This window comes from Rhinatrema bivittatum, chromosome 3 (genome assembly GCF_901001135.1).
Source record: "Rhinatrema bivittatum chromosome 3, aRhiBiv1.1, whole genome shotgun sequence".
In the NCBI taxonomy this organism is placed as follows: domain Eukaryota; kingdom Metazoa; phylum Chordata; class Amphibia; order Gymnophiona; family Rhinatrematidae; genus Rhinatrema; species Rhinatrema bivittatum.
The window spans coordinates 507,915,778-507,935,696 of NC_042617.1; the positions used below are offsets into that span (position 1 = coordinate 507,915,778).

A 19,919-nucleotide genomic window follows, 5' to 3' on the forward strand; every position below is an offset into this window, starting at 1 on the left:
GAGTATCCTGTGAGCTGCTGGAGTTTCGGTATCCAGCAGTATAGGAAGTATGGCTACTACCTCATCGACAATGAGGAAAGATCAGCCAAAATGGCAGCATGAAGGCAAGAGGGGCAGATGCCTATGCTGGCAGTTGGGAGAGATGGGGAGATCTACATTCTCCAGGGACATTAATACCTGAGCTGACATGGATTCCTGGTGAGGGCACTGAATATGTTTGTTCACGATTTTCTCTAGATTCTTGAATTTGATTCTTTTGGGGCCTGATGTTGGTTTTGCTGGCACCAAAGTCGATGGTTCTTTATAATTACAACAGTTATTGGGTATAATGAGAGAGAAGTTGATAAATTGAGAATGTATTGAGCTTGAATGTAATTTACTATAGTTTATATTATTCCTATGACATTGCAGTGTTTGTGGGCCTGGGGCCTTAGAGGGGGCTGTTACTTCTTCCATAAAGGGATGGATCTGTGAGTGGAGATAGGTAGATCATGATTGGTGGTGGGATGGAAGGGAAGGGAGAGTGGACTGGGGAAGGGAACTTTTTAACAAAGGGAGGAGGTAGGACAGGCTGTGGGGAATAGGGTCAAGATTTGGAAGGAAATTCTTGTTAGGAAGGGAGAAACTGGATAGAATAGGCATCTATTATCATTGGGGGGTCAGAGTTTGTGTAGTCAATATGTCGCATGTTAAAATTATCTCGATAAATGTTAAGGGTTTAAATAAACCCCAGAAAAGCAAACAGCTCTTCAGGGAGGCCTTATGTCTTCAAGTATCCATAGTGTTTGTTCAGGAGACATACCTAAAAAAATGGTATGAGAGCTTAATGGGCTCCCATCACTTCCTACATATATTTTTGGCTGTATATTCACAACAATGTAAATATGCAGGTGTGGGAATTTTATTTGCAAAACAATTTTCACTTTGAAATTATCTTGGTCTATGGTGATCCAGATTAGAGAATTATCTTGGGACAAATTAAGGTAGGAAATGAGAGATATACTTAGGGGTAGATTTTCAAACCGCGCGAATTGGCGTACTTTTGCTGGTGCATCAGGCGCAAGCAAAAGTACGTGGGATTTTAGTAGATACGCGCGTAGCCGCTAAAACCCTGGATCGGCGCGCACAAGGCTATCAATTTAACCCAAACACCCTATTCTCTTATGTTGCAGAACTCACAAAGCCTGCCTCTCACTCCTCCCATGAAGAAAATAAAGACAAATGCGAAGAACTAGCAAAATACTTCAAGAACAAAATCGCCAATGTTCTACGTTTCCCCACCGACCCACTCCCCCACCGACCCACTCCCCAACAACAACAAAGTCAACCTTGGAGCCATTGAACTTACCACTATGAAGGAAATCGAATCCATCCTAAAAAAGATGAGACCGGCTACCCATATCGCAGACACAATCCCATTGAAAACACTCCTCTCCATCCCCACAGCCATTGCAAAACCTTTAGCTGATATAATAAATTGCTCCCTCACATTCGGAACAGTCCCAGACCAGCTTAAACTTGCTGTCGTCCAGCCACTTCTAAAAAAAAACCCACTCTCGACCACACTGACCCTGCAAACTACAGGCCTATCTCCAACCTGCCTTTTCTATCCAAAATTCTTGAAAAAGTAGTCAATTCACAACTCACCGATTTCCTTGAAGACCACAATATCCTACACGCCCTCACAGTATGGTTTTCGTAAAGATCGTAATACTGAAAAGCTATTACTCGCAATAACCGTCCTCAAAGGCATGGACCATGGCCAATCATACCTACTGACACTCCTAGATATTTCAGCAGCCTTCGATTTCGGTTAACCACCAAATCCTTATCTCCCAACTTGCAGAGATAGGCATCTCCGACTCAGCCCTATCATGGTTCTCTTCATACCTCATCCATAGAGAGTACTTAGTAAAAATTGATAACTCTGAATCTTCGCACATGCCCCTCACTCAAGGTGTTCCCCAAGGATCTTCTCTATCCTCCACCCTCTTCAAAATATATCTACTGCCATTTGCTCTAAGCCTGAAATTCTTCCTGTATGCGGATGATGTACAAATACTTATCCCCATTCAGAAATCCCTCAAGGAAACATTGCAATTCTGGGAAATCTGCCTTGTGTCTATCAACTCCCTTCTCTCCAATCTCCACCTTGCGCGCAATGCCTCAAAAACAGAAATTCTCATCCTTTCTAATCAACCAGACCATACTTTCCACCAATCCACTCAAACACCACGCAAACTCATACTCCTCTGCTCTCTCTAACAGACCTAGGTGTCTCCCTAGACCAACACCTAAGTTTCAAACCCCACATTAAATCGCTTCTGAAAGGGGGCTTCTACAAACTCCACATTCTTAAAAAACTTAAACCCCTCCTCCACGCCCACGACTTCCGCACAGTTCTGCAGACGACCATTCTTTCAAAACTGTACTACTGCAACTCCCTCCTCTTAGGCCTCCCTGCTTCCACCATCAAACCCCTACAAATCTTGCAAAATGCCATGGCGAGAGTCATAAGCAATACCCAAAAAAGGGACCACATCACTCCCATTTTAAAAGATCTGCAGTGGCTCCCCATTTCTTTCCGTACTCTATACAAAACACTTACCATTCTACACAACACACTACACAAAAACAACTCTCCCTGGCTCGAAGAAATGCCACGCTTCCGTTCCTCTAACCGCCCTACCAGAACCTCCCTTGCAGGTACCCTTCACACCCCATCAATCAAAACTGCACGCCTTACTACCACCAGAGAAAGGGCTTTCACCATTGCTGGCCCCACCCTTTGGAACTCCCTTCCTGCTGATCTCCGTTTAGAACCATCCCTAAACCAGTTCAAAAAAGGAATCAAGACATGGCTGCTCAAGATGGCCTATCCTGACACTAATCAAACCCAGACAGTGATCTCTGTTGACCCACCCTAGCTCCTTATTTGTCCACCCTGACCCCCAGCACTCCCACCCCAGTACTACACTCCCAACCAACCCCTTGCAACTCGCCTCTTGTCTGTACATAATTTTATATTGCTTCGCCTTGATTGTTCATAAGTTTATACTGTTAACCCAGTTGTGACATGCTCTGTGAATTTGCTGTGACACTGTTTTTTCAATTTTGACTTTAGTAATTATTTGGTTATTCATCTCCCTCGCTTCTTCACTCTTTCCTCCCTCCCTCCCTTTCCCAAGTTCGCTTCCTTGGCCCCCCCCTCCCCTTCTTAGCTAGTCCTCTATCATCGTTCATTGTAATTTCCTCCTTCTCAGTTACTTGTAAACCGACATGATGTGTCCTACGAATGCCTGTATATAAAAGCTCATAAATAAATAAATACAGAAATTCCATAATACAATCAGTAACCAAAGGAAAAAGCTCATTGTGCTGGGTGACTGTCATCAGAGGCACTAATCTGGGAACTCTTAGCAAGGGAAAAACCTCCCAGGATCATCGGCCAGCAGAATGCTATTCAAATAGTCAAAGTGATCAAAGAAGAAAACAAAAACTCTAAACAGGATTACAGTGGGCTCTGGTAGAATTAGACCTGTGATGCGGAGACACACGCTGTATCAAGTGATACAAGTACAAAATGCCTTCTCTGTATTAGCTCTTTTTTCAATAACCGAACCTCTTGATTACCCTATATTTGATGAAGAAACTATACTTCTTTGTATAATTGCATATTCATATATATGGTTCCTGGACATACCCAGATCAGTCCAGACCAATGGGTTATATTCTCCTACCAGCAGATGGAAGCAGAGAACAAACTTCGAGGCCTGGCTATATAACTCTAGTGCCATCTGCAGCTCCTCAGTATTTCTCTGTCTCCAGCAGATGGTGGTCATGCATCCTGCAGCTCTGGACTGAGTTTTTTCAGGGCTCCCCGAGGTGTGAGATTCCGATCGCGGGCCATCCCTTGGGTGGATCAGGGTGAACGGGGGGTTGGATACCTCCGGCTGTAGAGTCCTTGGATTCTGGGGAGTTGGATAGCCAGGGGACTGGTTCCCTCCACTCCCCAAAGCCCTCTTCCAGCGCCTCCTAAAGGAAAGTATCCCTGTGGGGATTTTTTTGCTCTTACTTCCTGAGTTGAAAAAAAAAAAAATTTTCTTGCCTTCAGTTTTTTTTTCTCTGCAGGGGCTTTTCTCTGAGGCTTGCCGTTTTTAGGCAGTGCTCTACTGAGGGAGGAGGAGCATCCTAATTCCCGGAGCCTCCTTGGGTGGGGAAGTAGCTCCTGGGAATATTTTGGCCTCAGGGCAGGCATTCTGAGGGCCTGGGCAGTTCAATCGTGTGGGCCTGGGCTAGGCTGGGAGCCATTTTGTTTTTTTGTGCTAGACTCAGCCTGTCAGATTTCTTCCTTCTGGTAACCCAGTGGAGCTGGGAGAAGGACTGCCATGTCTGAAAGTGCCCTGGTGAAGGTTTGTAGGGCCTGTGGCCTGGTTTTAGAGTTGGATGCTCACTCTGTGCCTCATGTGCTGCGGGCAGGGGGGGGGTGCTCTTCTGCCATGGACCAGAAGCCCAGAAAGCCTAGGAATGTACCTGCAGGAAGAGCAGGATCGACTGCTATACCCCCGGTGTGTGAAGTTCATCTTAAGAACAGAATGTTGCTAGAGATTTGCAGTGAAGAATGTGACTACTACTACCACTTCTTCTACTATTACTACTACTACTTCTACTACTATTAGTTTCTACTTCAACAGGCAGTTGCTAAAATTAGTTAATGAGGCTGAAGGTGGACCAAAAGGCTTACAATTTAAAAGCAGCCCTAAATAATGTGGGTTTTTAGAAGGAATTTAAAAAGTGAACGAGGGAGCATGATGCACCAGCTCAGGAAGTCTATTCCAAACATATGATGCAGCTAGGTGGAAAGCATGGAGTCTGGAATTAACAGTAGAGGTGCAGGGCATAGATAGGAATGACTTGTGTGATGAGCAAAGTACATGAGGAGAGTTGTAGGGAGAAATAAGAGAGGAGAGGTAGTTAGGAGCTGCAGAGTGAAGGCACTTGTAGGTCAGTAAGAAGAGCTTGAACTGTATGCAGGAATGGCTAGGGAGCTAATGTAGTGATTTCAGAAGAGGATTTATATGGATGTAGCAACTTTGGCGAAAGATAAATCATGCAGCTAGAGAGAGATGGCTCGCTAGGAGACCTGTGAGAAGTAGGTTGCAATAGTCTAAGCAGAAGGAGCTGAGAGAGTGGATAAAGGTTCTGGTACTGAGTTTAGAAAGAAAGGAATGGATTTTGGTGATTATAGAGAGAGAATCAGCATGTTTTAACAGAGAAGGAAAGAGAGGAGTCAAAGATGACTCCTAGGTTACAGGCAGAGGGGACTGGGAGAATGACTATGTTATCCACAGAAATAGAGAGAGAAGGAAAGAGGGGAGTTGGGCTTGGGGGAAAGATAAAGAGCTAAGTCTTAGCCATGTTGAGTTTAAGATAGTGGTGGAACATCCAGACAGCAATGTCAGATAAGCAGTCTGAGACTTGATTTCTTTTGAAATTGCACTATAGAGAGATAGATCTCAGAGTCATCAGGGTTAAAATGGTATTGAAAGCCATGAGAGGAAATCAAAGTACCAAGGGAATTAATATACAGGTAGAAGAATAGAGGGTTCAGGACAGAACCCTGAGGAACACCAGTTGATAGTGGGATGGCAGTAGAGGAATATCTGTGATGGGGGATATATGTGTGATGGGAGAGGTAAGAAGTGAACCAAGACAGGACATAGTATCAAGGAATAGGTGGTTATTAATAGTGTCAAAAATCACAGATAGGTCAAGGAGGATAAGGATTGAGTAAAGGCCTTTGGCTTTAGATATAAATAAGTCATATGAGACTTTGGCAACAATTATTTCAGTTAAACATAGAGGGCAAAAACCAGACTGGAGTAGATCAAGTATGGCATGAGATGCAAGAAAGTCAAGACAGCGGCAGTGAACAGCACACTCAAGTAGTTTGGATGCAAAAGGGAGAAGGGAGATAGGATGATAGCTGACACGACAGGTAGGGTCCAGTGAGGGCTTTTTAAGGAGAGGTGTATGATCACATCATGTTTGAAGGCAGCAGGAAGAATAGCAGTGGAGGGTGATAGATTGAGGATGTGACAAATGAAAAAGGATGTCTGCAGTAGAGATAGAGCTGAGGACCTTGGCTGGAATAGAGTCAGAGGAGCAAGAAGTGAGTTTGCTGGAAGAGAGAAGATGGTCAGTTTCATCCACTGTGACTTGAGAATAGGAGGACAAATTGGTAGAAGCTAGGGGAAGGGTAGAGGAAAGAAGTGGGAAAAAGGGAATAAAGGTGACCTGATTGAGAACTGAAGACTAATTATGTGAATCTTGTCATGGAAGTAGTCTGCGATCATCTGTGCAGAGTGTAAGGGGGGGGGGGGGGGATAGGGAGGGAAGGGAATTTTGAGGAGGGAATTGAGTGTGGCAAAAAGTTGTGAGGGTTGGATCCAAGAGAGTTTGTCAGATGGACATAGTAGTCTTGTTGGCAAGCACAATAGCGGCCACAGGGTGAGCACCTTACCTTTCACCATTTAATTGTTATGTTGAGCTTGGATTCCTACCTGCCCTATAAGTTGTGAATGTTGTCATTGTCATAGAATCATTATACTGCTGATTCAGCATAATTCTTTATTCGGATATAATTTTTTAAGCACTGCTATAATAGTGGCATTGCTATTTTATGATTTCAGTATTCTAGTTGGATTAATCTGGTTCAATTATACCATATACAAATACATGCAGTTTTGTTTTGAATTTGATGCTTAGTTCAGATGTAAGGTAATTTCTTTCTTAATGCATGTGGTGAAAGACAATGTGTAAAATATAGTAATGTTTAATTTTTATTTATTTATTTAGAGCATTTATAAGTCTACTGCAAAAGCTCTAGGCAGTGTACAGGAACTAAAACATACATAATCACTATTTATTTATTTAAAATCACTTATTTTCCATGCCCTCCATGGACTGGGGTACATAGCAACATATATAATATAAAACAACTAAGGACATAAAATAAGATAACGACCCATACAAGACATACAAAAGTTGAGGTAGCCAGGGACTATCTTCACTTACAAGAACTTAAGGGGTTATTTTCTAAAGCGATAAGGCCTTTTCGCATGCAATATCATGCAAATTAGGGGGAGGGGAGGAGTCTGGGTGGGGAGGGGCAGAGTTGTCTGTGTCTTCGCTGCCGGCGATAATGTTACTAACGTTATCGTCGGCAGTAGTGCGCCAAATAGCACCACCTTTCACGGTGGTGCTATTTGGTGCGAAAGCCAGCAACCGGCACACCGCCATGGTATGAAGGCTGTGGGCTTTCGCAGGCCCGTCCCCCATTTTCGCAGGATTCATCATTCTGTGAAGAATGATGAATCCTGGCCTTAATGAGTAGTTAATCATTCAAAGATGCAAAGGCTGCAGTGAAAAAGGTTTTCAATGCCTTTTTGAACTCCTTAGGGCCTTGTATGTTACGAAGGTGAAGTGGAAGGGAATTCCAGAGGGTAGGACCAGCTGCTCTTTCGTGGGTTGTTGTAAGACATGCTTGTCTTGGAGATGGTATATTGAGGAGATATTGACATGAAAGATCAAAGTGTTCTTGTGCAGGTGTATAATCGTAGTGTTGTGTTAAACCATGGCAAAATAGTGTTTAGGAGATTAGGAATTATGACTGCTAATTTATATTGTATCCGCCAATAAACTAGGAGTCAGTATAGGGAGTGAAGTACTGGAGAAATGTATTCATGAATATTTGTGCCAGTTAAGAAAAGAGGTACGGAGTTTTAAACAATTTGTAAGGGCTTGATTTTATTTTGTGGAAGACCTATGCATAAAGAATTGCAGTAATCAAGAGATGTAAAACACAGTGATTGTAGAAATATCTTGAAATCTGAAAAATCGAGGAAGGGCTTGAGGTGACTGTGTAATTTGAGCTTAGAGAAAGAAGTTTGTACTGTAGTTTTAATTTTGGCTTGCATGGATAACACAGGATCAATCATAATGCCCAGGTTTCGCATTTTATTTGAGATATTCAAAGTCTGTTTGTTAAGGATGAGAGTAGATTGAGCCAGATATTTTGATGGACAGCCTAAGTTTTTTGCAATTTTAATGCGAGTTTATTGTGAGAAAGTCATGTTCTAATGCAATGGAGGCAAAGTGAGGTGAACTGCGATGTGGCAGTCAAAATAGATTTTAAAGGGAAATAAAACTGAATGTCATCAGCATATAATCTATATGATATTCCTAAAGTGGGTAGAAGACAGCACAGTGTAGATGGATAAATGTTGAATAATCATTAATAAAAACTAATAATCAAAGAATCTAATGGCTTCCTTTATTTGTATTTTATGTATGATAAAAAAATTAAAGAGAAGATTTTTTTCACTCAACACCAAAGCTCTGGAATTCATTGCTGGATAATGTGGTAAAAATAGCAAAGCTGGGTTTTCCTGAGAAAAAGTCCATAAACAGTTATTAATGAGGTAGACTTCGGGAAAGCCACAGCTTATCCCTCAGCGTCAAGAGCACAGAATTTATTTGCTATTTGGGATCCTGCCAATGACCTGGATTGGTGATTGTTGGAAACAGAATACTGGGCTTGATGGACATTTGGTCTGACATAGTATGGAATTTCTTATGTGTAATCCTCTCCATTTGTTAGACTGAATAAAGGGGCCACACAGTTCTCAGGATGCTATCACCGTCCTAGCCCTCTGATTCTCTGTGCCATTTCACCATGTCTATAGCTCCTGGGATGCTGGGGTTCACTGTTGGGGAAGAGGTATAGACCTCCGAGGCCCTTGGTACATCTTCAACAAACAGGATCCAAGCTAAGATTGACAAAATCATCAACATAAAGAGAAGAATAACAGCTATAAGGGCTGTCATTTCTTTGTCCATGATTTATACCAGATCTCCTCCTTTGGTTTGAATCTGTGTCCAATACGCCCTCCCCATAAAGGGTGAGAAACTTGCTTCTTCCACTAGTATTGAAAAGAAGGTAAAATAGAAAGAAAACCCATCTAGCAAGTTAGGTGACAAAATCTCTTCATAACCAGTTGAGGTTTATCCTCACTGTTAACTGGTCAGAGGGGTACAATTACTGAAACTCGAGCCCTGCCAGAAAGGGTGAGATAGCCCTCCTGTTGGGAACTGGTCAAAATGCAACAATCTCAGAAGAACATCTCAGTCTTCCACTGGAGAGCTGAGAGGCCTACTAAAAAAAAATCTACAAAAAATTCCTTCTCTCCAATCTCTAACCTAAGAGAATCTCTCAGGAGCATGCGCAGAGTATATATATAGATATACCTGCTGAGCCCATCTCAATGTTACTATGTTAAAGCTAGAGGGAGGATCCCCAAAATGCAAAAATCTCCATATGTCTAGAAAAGTTTAATAATGGTACAAAGTCATTGTTACATATATTAAAACCTTGAATATATTAGAGACCTTGCATGATGACTGACTAGCAAGGAGAGATTATCTGAACACAAGTAGCCTCAAAGGACTCACACATAGGTCATGCAATGTGTCATGTGAAGAACTTCCACCACATCTAAGTCCTTCATCAATGGGAGGCATCTAAATGCCAAAGCTTTGTATGTGTTAGCATTATTCCACTTCAAACCATTTTTTGAGCCCTTTGAAACACTCAATGTATGAGTGTGAAACAAATCCCTTTGCTTCATGTCAAAGCTACTGAGAACTGTTTTAACAGTACCTGACAACTGGCAGAACTCTATGCAGTTTTATAGGTCTACTTCCAGGCCCTCTGGGAAAGCTTCAAGCTGGATCATTGAGATAGGCCTGAAGCACTCTAGCTCACATCTTGATGACATTTTCTTAGGCACTGGTAACACTTCCGATGAGAAGTCATGATGGACATCATGTAGAAGTTTCTGAAACAATTCTTGAAACTGGCAGTTTGCTTTGTGTATATCTTCAGCTGAAAAATAACTGAATCAAGGTTTAAATAATAAATTATCTTCAGAAAGATAAGTTCACTGAAGCGGGGAAAAACTGAGCTCACTGCAGGCATAACTCAAGTCAATTGAACAAAACCAAAGGTGCACTGCAATCAATACGGAGCATGGCAAAATAATTAAAACAAAAAAACGTTGAAGAGCTGAAATGCCTAATTAGAGATAGCAAGGGCCTAATTTACTATTTTTTTTCTCTCATTCTTTGTGAAGAAAAAAGCCTAGTAAATCAGACCCTAAGTTATAAAAACAAAAACTGAGAAAAATGAATAAGTGCAGAGCAAAGCATAGATGAGCTCTCTTAAGACAGAAAAAAAAACCCTCAAAACTGATAGGCAATTGGTCTGGTGTCACCCAGCTCCATTCTCACATATGTTCTGAAGCTTTTTGTAGAAAACTCTCCATATGTTGTTCATCTGATGCATGCAATACCAGATACATGACTCAAATTTGTGATATGATTGAACTGCTGGGTTACCAGACAGAAAATATTGCAGCTAAGTAATTTTATCTTTTCAGCAGATGTTATAAAGAATTACATGTCAGCCTCACTATCATGAAGTGTTTTAATAAACACATACTGACTCTAGGGATGTGAATCGTTTTTTGACGATTTAAAATATCGTCCGATATATTTTAAATCGTCAAAAGTCGTTAGAGCCGCGATACAATAACAATTCCCCCGATTTATCGTCAAAAAATCGTAAATCGGGGGGAGGGGAAGGGGGAGGGCGGGAAAACCGGCACACTAAAACAACCCTAAAACCCACCCCGACCCTTTAAAATAAATCCCCCACCCTCCCGAACCCCCCCAAAATGCCTTAAATTACCTGGGGTCCAGAGGAAGGGTCCCGCTGTGGTCTTTTACTCTCGGACCTCCGGTGCATTGTAGAAATGGCGTCGGCGCTACGTTTGACCTGTCATATGACAGGGCAAAGGTAGCGCCGGCGCCATTTTGTTTTTTTGTCCTCCGACGGCAGGAGCGTAGGAGATCGCTCCCGGACCCCCGCTGGACCCCCAGGGACTTTTGGCCAGCTTGGGGGGGCCTCCTGACCCCCATAAGACTTGCCAAAAGTCCAGCGGGGGTCGGGGAACGACTTCCTGCACGCGAATCGTTTTTCCATACGGAAAAACGATTCGCGGTAGGAGATTGCTCCGGGACCCCCGCTGGACCCCCAGGGACTTTTGGCCAGCTTGGGGGGGCCTCCTGACCCCCAAAAGACTTGCCAAAAGTCCAGCGGGGGTCCGGAACGACCTCCTGCAGTCGAATTGTGTTGCCGTACGGCCGGCGCCATTTTGCGCAAAATGGCGCCGGCCGTACGGCAACACGATTCGACTGCAGGAGGTCGTTCCGGACCCCCGCTGGACTTTTGGCAAGTCTTTTGGGGGTCAGGAGGCCCCCCCAAGCTGGCCAAAAGTCCCTGGGGGTCCAGCGGGGGTCCGGGAGCGATCTCCTACGCTCCTGCCGTCGGGGGACAAAAAAACAAAATGGCGCCGGCGCTACCTTTGCCCTGGACAGGTCAAACGTAGCGCCGGCGCCATTTCTACAACGCACCGGAGGTCCAAGAGTAAAAGATCACAGCGGGACCCTTCCTCTGGACCCCAGGTAATTTAAGGCATTTTGGGGGGGTTCGGGAAGGTGGGGGATTTATTTTAAAGGGTCGGGGTGGGTTTTAGGGATGTTTTAGTGTGCTGGTTTTGGATTTACACGATTTACACGATATTTAAAAAACCCAAACTGCGACGATCCGATTCCCTCCCCCTCCCAGCCGAAATCGATCGTTAAGACGATCGATCACACGATTCACATCTCTAACTGACTCATTATTACATGATTGTTTTCAGCCTGTGGAAAGCTAAGACAGTGCACCTTTGGAGTGGTTTACAGGCCTCCAAACCAAAAGGAAGAGCTGGACAGAGACCTGATTGAAGACATCCTTAAGATAGGAAAGAAGGGAGAAGTGGTGATCGTTGGTGACTTTAATATGCCAGATGTAGACTGGAAAATCCCATCTGCAGAATCTAAAAATAGTAGAGCGATAGTGGATGCCATGCAAGTAACTTTGTTCAAACAAATGGTAATTGAACCCACTAGAGAAGGAACTATACTCGACTTAGTGCTCACTAATGGAGATAATGTCTCTGATGTCCAGGTGGGCGCCCACCTCAGCACCAGTGATCATCAAACGGTATGGTTTAATATCACTAAAAGAATATGGAAAAGAAGCACAAAGACCCGAGTTTTACAGTTCAAAAACACGGACTTTGAAGAAATGGGGAAGTACATAGAGTAAGAACTAAAAGGCTGGGAGAACGAGAGAGATATGGATCAGCAGTGGACCAATCTAAAAGGAGCAATTACCAAGGCAACTACTCTATATGTTAAAAATGTAAAGAAAAGCAAAAGAAAAATGAAACCTATCTGGTTCTCAAAGGAGGTGGCTGACAAAATTAAGGCTAAAAGAACAGCATTCAAGAAATATAAAAGATCCCAAAGGGATGAGCACAAAGAACAATATTTGAGTCAACTGAGGGAGACGAAGAAACTAATCAAGTCGGCAAAAAGTCAAGTGGAAGAGAGGATTGCCAAGGAGATAAAGAATGGTAACAAAACATTTTTCAGATACATCAGTGAAAAGAGAAAAGTTCAAAGTGGTATAGTGAAATTGAAAGGTGGAAATGATCAATGTGTGGAGAGAGACGAAGAAATGGCAGAAATATTAAACGAATACTTCAGTTCTGTGTTCACTAAAGAGGACCCTGGAGAAGGACCATCTCTACACAACAAGAAACTGGAAGGAAGTGGAATAGACGAAAACCCTTTTACAGTAGAAAATGTATGGGAAGAGCTAAAGAATCTGAAAGTGGACAAAGCCATGGGACCTGATGGGATTCATCCAAGGATACTGAAGGAGCTCAGAGATGTGCTGGCGGGTCCGCTGTGTGACCTGTTCAATAGATCCCTAGAAACGGGAGTGGTGCCGTGATTGGAGAAGAGCGGTGGTGGTCCCGCTTCACAAGAGTGGGAACAGAGAGGAGGCTGGTAACTACAGACCAGTTAGCCTCACTTCAGTGGTGGGAAAAGTAATGGAGTCACTGTTGAAAGAGAGAATAGTAAACTATCTACAGTCCGGAGAATTGCTGGACCAGAGGCAGCATGGATTCACCAGGGGAAGATCCTGTCAGACAAATCTGATTGACTTTTTTGACTGGGTAACCAAGGAATTGGATCAAGGAAGAGCGCTCGGTGTCATCTACTTAGATTTCAGCAAAGCTTTTGATACGGTTCCGCACAGGAGACTGGTGAATAAAACAAGAAGCTTAGGAGTGAGTGCCGAGTTGGTGACCTGGATTGCAAACTGGTTGACGGACAGAAGACAATGTGTGATGGTAAATGGAACTTTCTCTGAAGAGAGAGCGGTTTTAAGTGGTGTACCACAAGGATCGGTGTTGGGACCGGTCCTGTTCAATATCTTTGTGAGCGACATTGCGGACAGGATAGAAGGTAAGATTTGTCTTTTTACGGACGACACTAAGATCTGCAACAGAGTGGACACGCCGGAAGGAGTAGAGAGAATGAGACAGGATTTAAGGAAACTGGAAGAGTGGTCGAAGATATGGCAGCTGAGATTCAATGCCAAGAAGTGCAAAGTCATGCATATGGGGTGTGGAAATCCGAATGAACTGTATTCGATGGGGGGGGGGGGGGGGGGGGGGGAAGGCTGATGTGCACGAAGCAGGAGAGAGACCTAGGGGTTATAGTGTCTAATGATATGAAGTCTGCGAAACAATGCGACAAGGCGATAGCAAAAGCCAGAAGAATACTGGGCTGCATAGAGAGAGGAATATCGAGTAAGAAAAGGGAAGTGATTATCCCCTTGTACAGGTGCTTGGTGAGGCCTCACCTGGAGTACTGTGTTCAGTTCTGGAGACCGTATCTACAAAGAGACAGAGACAAGATGGAAGCGGTACAGAGAAGGGCGACCAGAAAGGTGGAGGGTCTTCATCGGATGTCATACGAGGAGAGATTGAAGAATCTAAATATGAACACCCTGGAGGAAAGGAGGAGCAGGGGTGATATGATTCAGACCTTCAGATACTTGAAAAACTTTATCGATCCAAAGACAACAACAAACCTTTTCCGTCAGAAAAAATCAGCAATGTCAGGAAGTATTTCTTCACGGAGAGAGTGGTGGATGTCTGGAATGCCCTTCCGGAGGAAGTGGTGAAGTCCAAAACTGTGAAGGATTTCAAAGGGACGTGGGATAAACACTGTGGATCCATCAGGTCTAGAGGACGTGTATAAAGAGGAGGCAGCAAAACACTGCACGGAGTGGCAGTAGCCACAGAGGCATTCACGGAGTGGGATGCCAGTGGTTGGTGTTCCACCTTCACGGAGCGGAAGGATGGAGGGCTGCCATCTCCAAATTTAAAAAAAAACAAAACAGGGGTGGGTAAGAGTATGTGAAATTAACGGAGAGTTCATAGGCTATAGGTATTACCAATTATTAGGCTTATTCAATATTTGTTGATATTTAATGTGGCTTTCAATGCGTACTTCACTTTCAATGCATATCCAGCATAGCTCTCTGCTTCAATGGCAGAGGAGAAGAAAAACTAATACTTCACGCATATCCAGCATAGCTCTCTGCTTCAACAGCAGGGGAGAAGAAAAACAACCAATAAGGGCTGAATAACATAGTCTGGGTAAACAAATAAGTATGGGTGTAGCTTGCTTGTTGCGGCGATTACTACCCCTAACTAATCAAGCTTAATATTTCACTTCGATGCAGCTCCATCACTGCTCTCTGCATTAATGGTGGGGGTGAAAGGGAAATAGAACCAAGGATTGCTAAGAGCCAAGAGAAACAGATAAGTATGAAAGGAAAGAAGTGTGAAGCTTGCTGGGCAGACTGGATGGGCCAATTGGTCGTCTTCTGCCGTCATTTCTATGTTTCTATGTTACATGCTTTATTTTTAGATGTCTAATAAATGGAGATAAAACACTGTATTTTTTTTCCCAGAACCTGACTTCTCCTATCTGGATGCACTGGCTCCTTACCAACCTCTGGCTATGAAATGTGTCTATTGCCCAATTGACACCAGACTAAATTTTATTCAAGTATCCAAACTACTAAAAGAAGTACAGGTAAAATAGATTGTCTTATGTACTAATGAAGATAATGTTTTACTTTACAGCATGCTTTTAATCCAAACAGGATCTTAATGCTTTTTACAAATTAAGAAACACATAATATGACAGCAGATAAAGGACTATAAGTTCCAGATAATCTATCCAATTTTCTTTCTCTTTCTTGTCTTTCTCTTTCTATCCAATTTTCTTTCTCTTTCTTGTCTTCTGCACCCTGCATTCTCACTTCACTCATTTCTTCTAGCAGCGATATTTCCCTCCACAATCCCAACTGTCATCCACTTTATTCCAAAAAGACAACATGCTACAAACCTTCCCTATACCGATTATCCCTCACTCACTCCCCATCAGAACTAATCCACTGCACAATCTTCACTCAAAGAGATCCCTGATTCCAATCATGATCTCCCCACTAACACAATTCCTAGGCTTATCTTTAATCACCTTAACCCTTCTCAACTCGCAGTCGCTCTCAAAAAAATCCCACATGCTCAACGACCTCCTCCAGGACACCCAACCGGACATCTGTGCCATTACCGAAACATGACTGAAAAACACAGATACTGCCATAATTAACCAACTACCAATACAACAATATTTATTTATTTATTTTATTTATTTAACATTTTTTATATACCGAGGTTCTAGTAACAATGTTATTAATCACTTCGGTTTACATATAACATTGGAATGACTTAACATGTGTGTCTTACATAGAACAGGAAAATGAACTTGGAGAAAATTGAAATAAATAACATTATAAAACAAATTAAATAACAGAAATCTTATAGACAGGCGATTAGAATGAATCAATCATGTATATAGTATTTGAAAAATTGACAAGAGGGATTTGAAAATTAATTCTAGAATTATTGAACAAAGTGGTATGATATGAAATTGTCCAGGAGGGAGGGAGTTGTGAAGACCAACTCAGTCGTAGGCTTGAGTAAAAAGCCAAGTTTTAAGTCTTTTTTTGAATGTGAGGGGGCATTGTTCAAGCCTATGACATGCATGACATATGACATGCATGACATATGCATGACATATTGTCATTGAATATGACATCTTCTCTATCCCCAGACCTAAAATAAGAGGGGGTGGAATAATGTTAATTGCAAAAAAAGAACTGCGACTATCCCAGCAAGCCTTCAAATCGACGACCAAACTAGAAATCGGATTATTCAAATCTGCCTTATCTACGCCCCCCCAGGGCTCCTAGAAGCCAACCCCTCTCCCCTAATCGAGATCATAGCTCAACACATCAACACCAACTCACCTGCTATTATTTTAGGAGACTTCAACATCCATGTTGACTCCCCCTCTCCATCATCCAATTGTGAAGCCCTTCTCTCCTCCCTCCAGGCTATGGGATTCAAACAAATTATAAACGATCCCATACACAAAGCAGGCCACACGCTTGACCTGATATTCACAAACGATACCATCTCGACCATCTCCCCACCTTCTTGCACCCCCATCCCCTGGTCAGATCACTCGTTGATATTTACAGAATTATCTATAAAACAAAATCAGACCCCCATTGCTACAAAATCCTCTATCCAGTTCAGGAAACCTTGTTCCATGGACACTCTCAACAACAGCCTTGCCAAAGACCTAATTAAACTCGACCTCTCTGATGCAGATACCGCTATTAACTCCTGGCAAACTATCATACACTCAGTAGCAAACATAATCTGCCCCTTATCTTCAAAAGTTATCAACCTGGCCCGCACAAACAAAAAACCCTGGTTCTCATCTGAATTAAGAAAACTCAAGCAAGACCTCCAACACAAAGAACAACGCTGGCGGAAAGATCCCTCCCTTACCTCACTGGCTTCTTACAAAACAGCAATGAACTACTATAGGACATCCATTACCCGCACCAAACGAGATTTCTACGCCAAAAAAATACACGGCTTCCTATACGACCCAAAAACTCTGTTCTCATATGTCGCAGCCCTTACCACCCCTATTCCCCCCACCTTCCCAGAAGAAGAAGCCCAAAATAAATCTACAGGGTTGGCAATCTTCTTTGACAACAAAATCAAAAAGCTACTTGCCCCACTGGCAACATCCAACACTGCATCAAATCCCTCGCAACCACCAAACCAAAATCCATCACCAACCATCCACAAACAGTCGCTAGATTCTCTTGAACCTACATCATCCCTGGAAATAGAATCGATAATCAAGAAAATGAAACCTTCTTCACACCCATTGGACCAAATACCGACCAAACTCCTTCTCACCATTCCTAACACCATTGCAAAACCTCTGGCTGACATCATAAATTGCTCCCTCAATCAAGGATCTGTCCCTGACTCTTTAAAAATCGCTTCGCTGAAACCCTTACTAAAAAAACCCAACCTGGACCCAGCCAACCCTGTAAATTTCCGCCCTATTGCAAACTTACCTTTTATAGCCAAGCTAATGGAAAAGCTTGTCAACACCCGACTCACAGACTACCTTGACTCTCACAATATTCTCTACCCTTCTCAATTCGGATTCAGGAAACGCCTAAACACCGAATCCCTCCTTCTTTCTTTAACGGACAACATCCTGATGGGCCTTGACAAGGGACAATCCTACCTTCTAGCCCTACTCGATATTTCCGCTGCATTTGACATGGTAAACCATTCTATCCTCATCAACCGTCTAATGGAAATAGGCATCTCCGGCTCTGCACTACTCTGGTTTAAATCCTTTCTGAACAACAGGCAATACAAAGTTAAAATAAATGACAAAGAATCCCACCCCATACCTTCAAAACAAGGAGTACCACAGGGTTCTTCACTTTCCCCTACCCTGTTCAGTATATATCTACTCCCTTTATGCCAGCTACTCAATAGCCTCAACCTCACCCATTTTATATACGCGGACGATGTGCAAATCATAATCCCTATCTCGGACCCCATCTCCTCTACTCTAAATTTTTGGAACAACTGCTTACACGCCATCAACCTCCTCCTCTCGAGTCTCAACCTGGTCCTTAATACGTCCAAAACGGAACTCCTGGTTATCTCCCCTAGCGACAACAACCCCTACACCAACAATGCAATTACTCCACTAGCAAGCCAGGTTAGAGACCTTGGGGCCACCCTTGACTCTAGAATGAATTTTAAAAATTTCATTAACGCTACAACCAAAGAATGCTTCTTTAAGCTACAGGTCCTGAAGCAGCTAAGACCGCTCTTACACTTCCAGGATTTCCGTTCAGTGCTTCAAGCCATACTGTTTTCAAAGATCGACTATTGTAACGCTCTACTACTCGGTCTCCCTGCCTCTTCTACTAAATCTCTTCAGATGCTGCAAAACGCAGCGGCCAGGATCCTTACAGTCACACGTCGTAAGGACCACATCACACCAATCCTAAAAATTCTACACTGGCTACCCATCCAATATAGAATACTCTTCAAGGCTCTCACCATCATCCACAAATCCATCTACCAACAATCCACACTTCAACTCACAATCCCTCTCGAACTACATTCCTCCACAAGGCCGATCAGAACTGCCTACAAAGGTTCGCTCAAGCCCCCTCCCAACAAATCCTCGGTCCACAATTCTATTCACAAGCGAGCACTCTCAACAGCGGGTCCGCTCCATTGGAATTCGCTTCCCCCAGATATATGCCAGGAACAATGCCATCTCTCCTTCAGAAAGAAACTGAAAACCTGGCTGTTCACACAAGCTTACCGTTAAAGGAACCTCTATCAACCAACATTGACTCTCACCCTCCGACCTCTTCCCTAACACCTCCCCCCCTCCCCCTCCAACCCCTGCCCTGACACCGCCCCTCCCCCTTGCTCACCTCCCCATTCTCTTCATTCCACAGGACTTATCAGATTTATAATCGCCGAGGATAAATCTATGTTTTTTGTCTCGTAACTCTACTGTTCTTCGTTGATTATTTTATCACTCTCCAGTTGTTATCTTTTATAATCTTTCCTGTCTTCCATCTTCCAGGTTTTCGCTCCCTGTTTAATGTAAATTTACCTTCTTCTTAAATTGTTAATTTGGTTTTCCCCCCTGTTCCATTGTAAACCGGTACGATAAGACCTTCGTCTTGAGTATCGGTATAGTAAAAGAATTTATATAAATATAATATATTTTTAGATTTCCAGCTTTCTTCTTCACTAGCTCATGCTTTCTTGAATTCTATTAATGTGTTGGCCTCCACCAGAATTGTACAAATACTAGAAATGTGGTCTCACCAGTAATTTGAACGTTGGTATTATTTCTTCCTTTTCTGTGGTTTTAGGAATGGCATCTGTTTTAAAAATCAATCCCTTTTATATTTAATATTTTTATATGATATGTGATAGTGCTAATTTGGATTTTCATGTTATAGCAGACATGGAAGTGTTTCAGTGATAGAAGTGCAGGAATTATTTTGATGCAGGAACTCAAGATCCCACATTTTAAATCTGATTTTGTAGTTCATTCCCAAGGAGATTTTAGTGTTTGCATTTTGCGAAAGCTCTTCCTTACCCTCTCCCATAATGTAAATAATTTTGAATGCTGTTGTGCTAACCCTAATCTGAACCCTACATAAAATTGCTTCAGTACAGGTATTTTGCAGTCCCCCCAGAAAAGAATTTTGTTTTCTAATGTAATTAGAGTATTAGACTCTAATCATAAAAACATTTATATCTGTTTCCATATAGAAAAGTTTATTTTCAGAACAGACCTTAGTTTCCTACCTATATCCTTTTCATCAGTGGGAACAGTGGCAGTGCTGAGCCTTCCTTTCACCAGGGGGAGCAGCAGCAATACTGGGCCTGCTT

General features: G+C 42.8%; 1 protein-coding gene across 4 annotated transcripts in view; it reads left to right on the top strand.

Annotated features, from left to right (window-relative positions):
* The window catches only part of INTS9 (integrator complex subunit 9), a 423,090-nt gene that overhangs the window by 311,756 nt on the left and 91,415 nt on the right, over nucleotides 1–19,919 (top strand). For all 4 annotated transcript variants that reach the window (XM_029596158.1, XM_029596159.1, XM_029596160.1 and 1 more), the window contains one exon: nucleotides 15,005–15,129. In XM_029596158.1, the coding sequence (XP_029452018.1) occupies nucleotides 15,005–15,129 (125 nt within the window). The remainder of the gene's footprint in view (nucleotides 1–15,004; nucleotides 15,130–19,919) is intronic.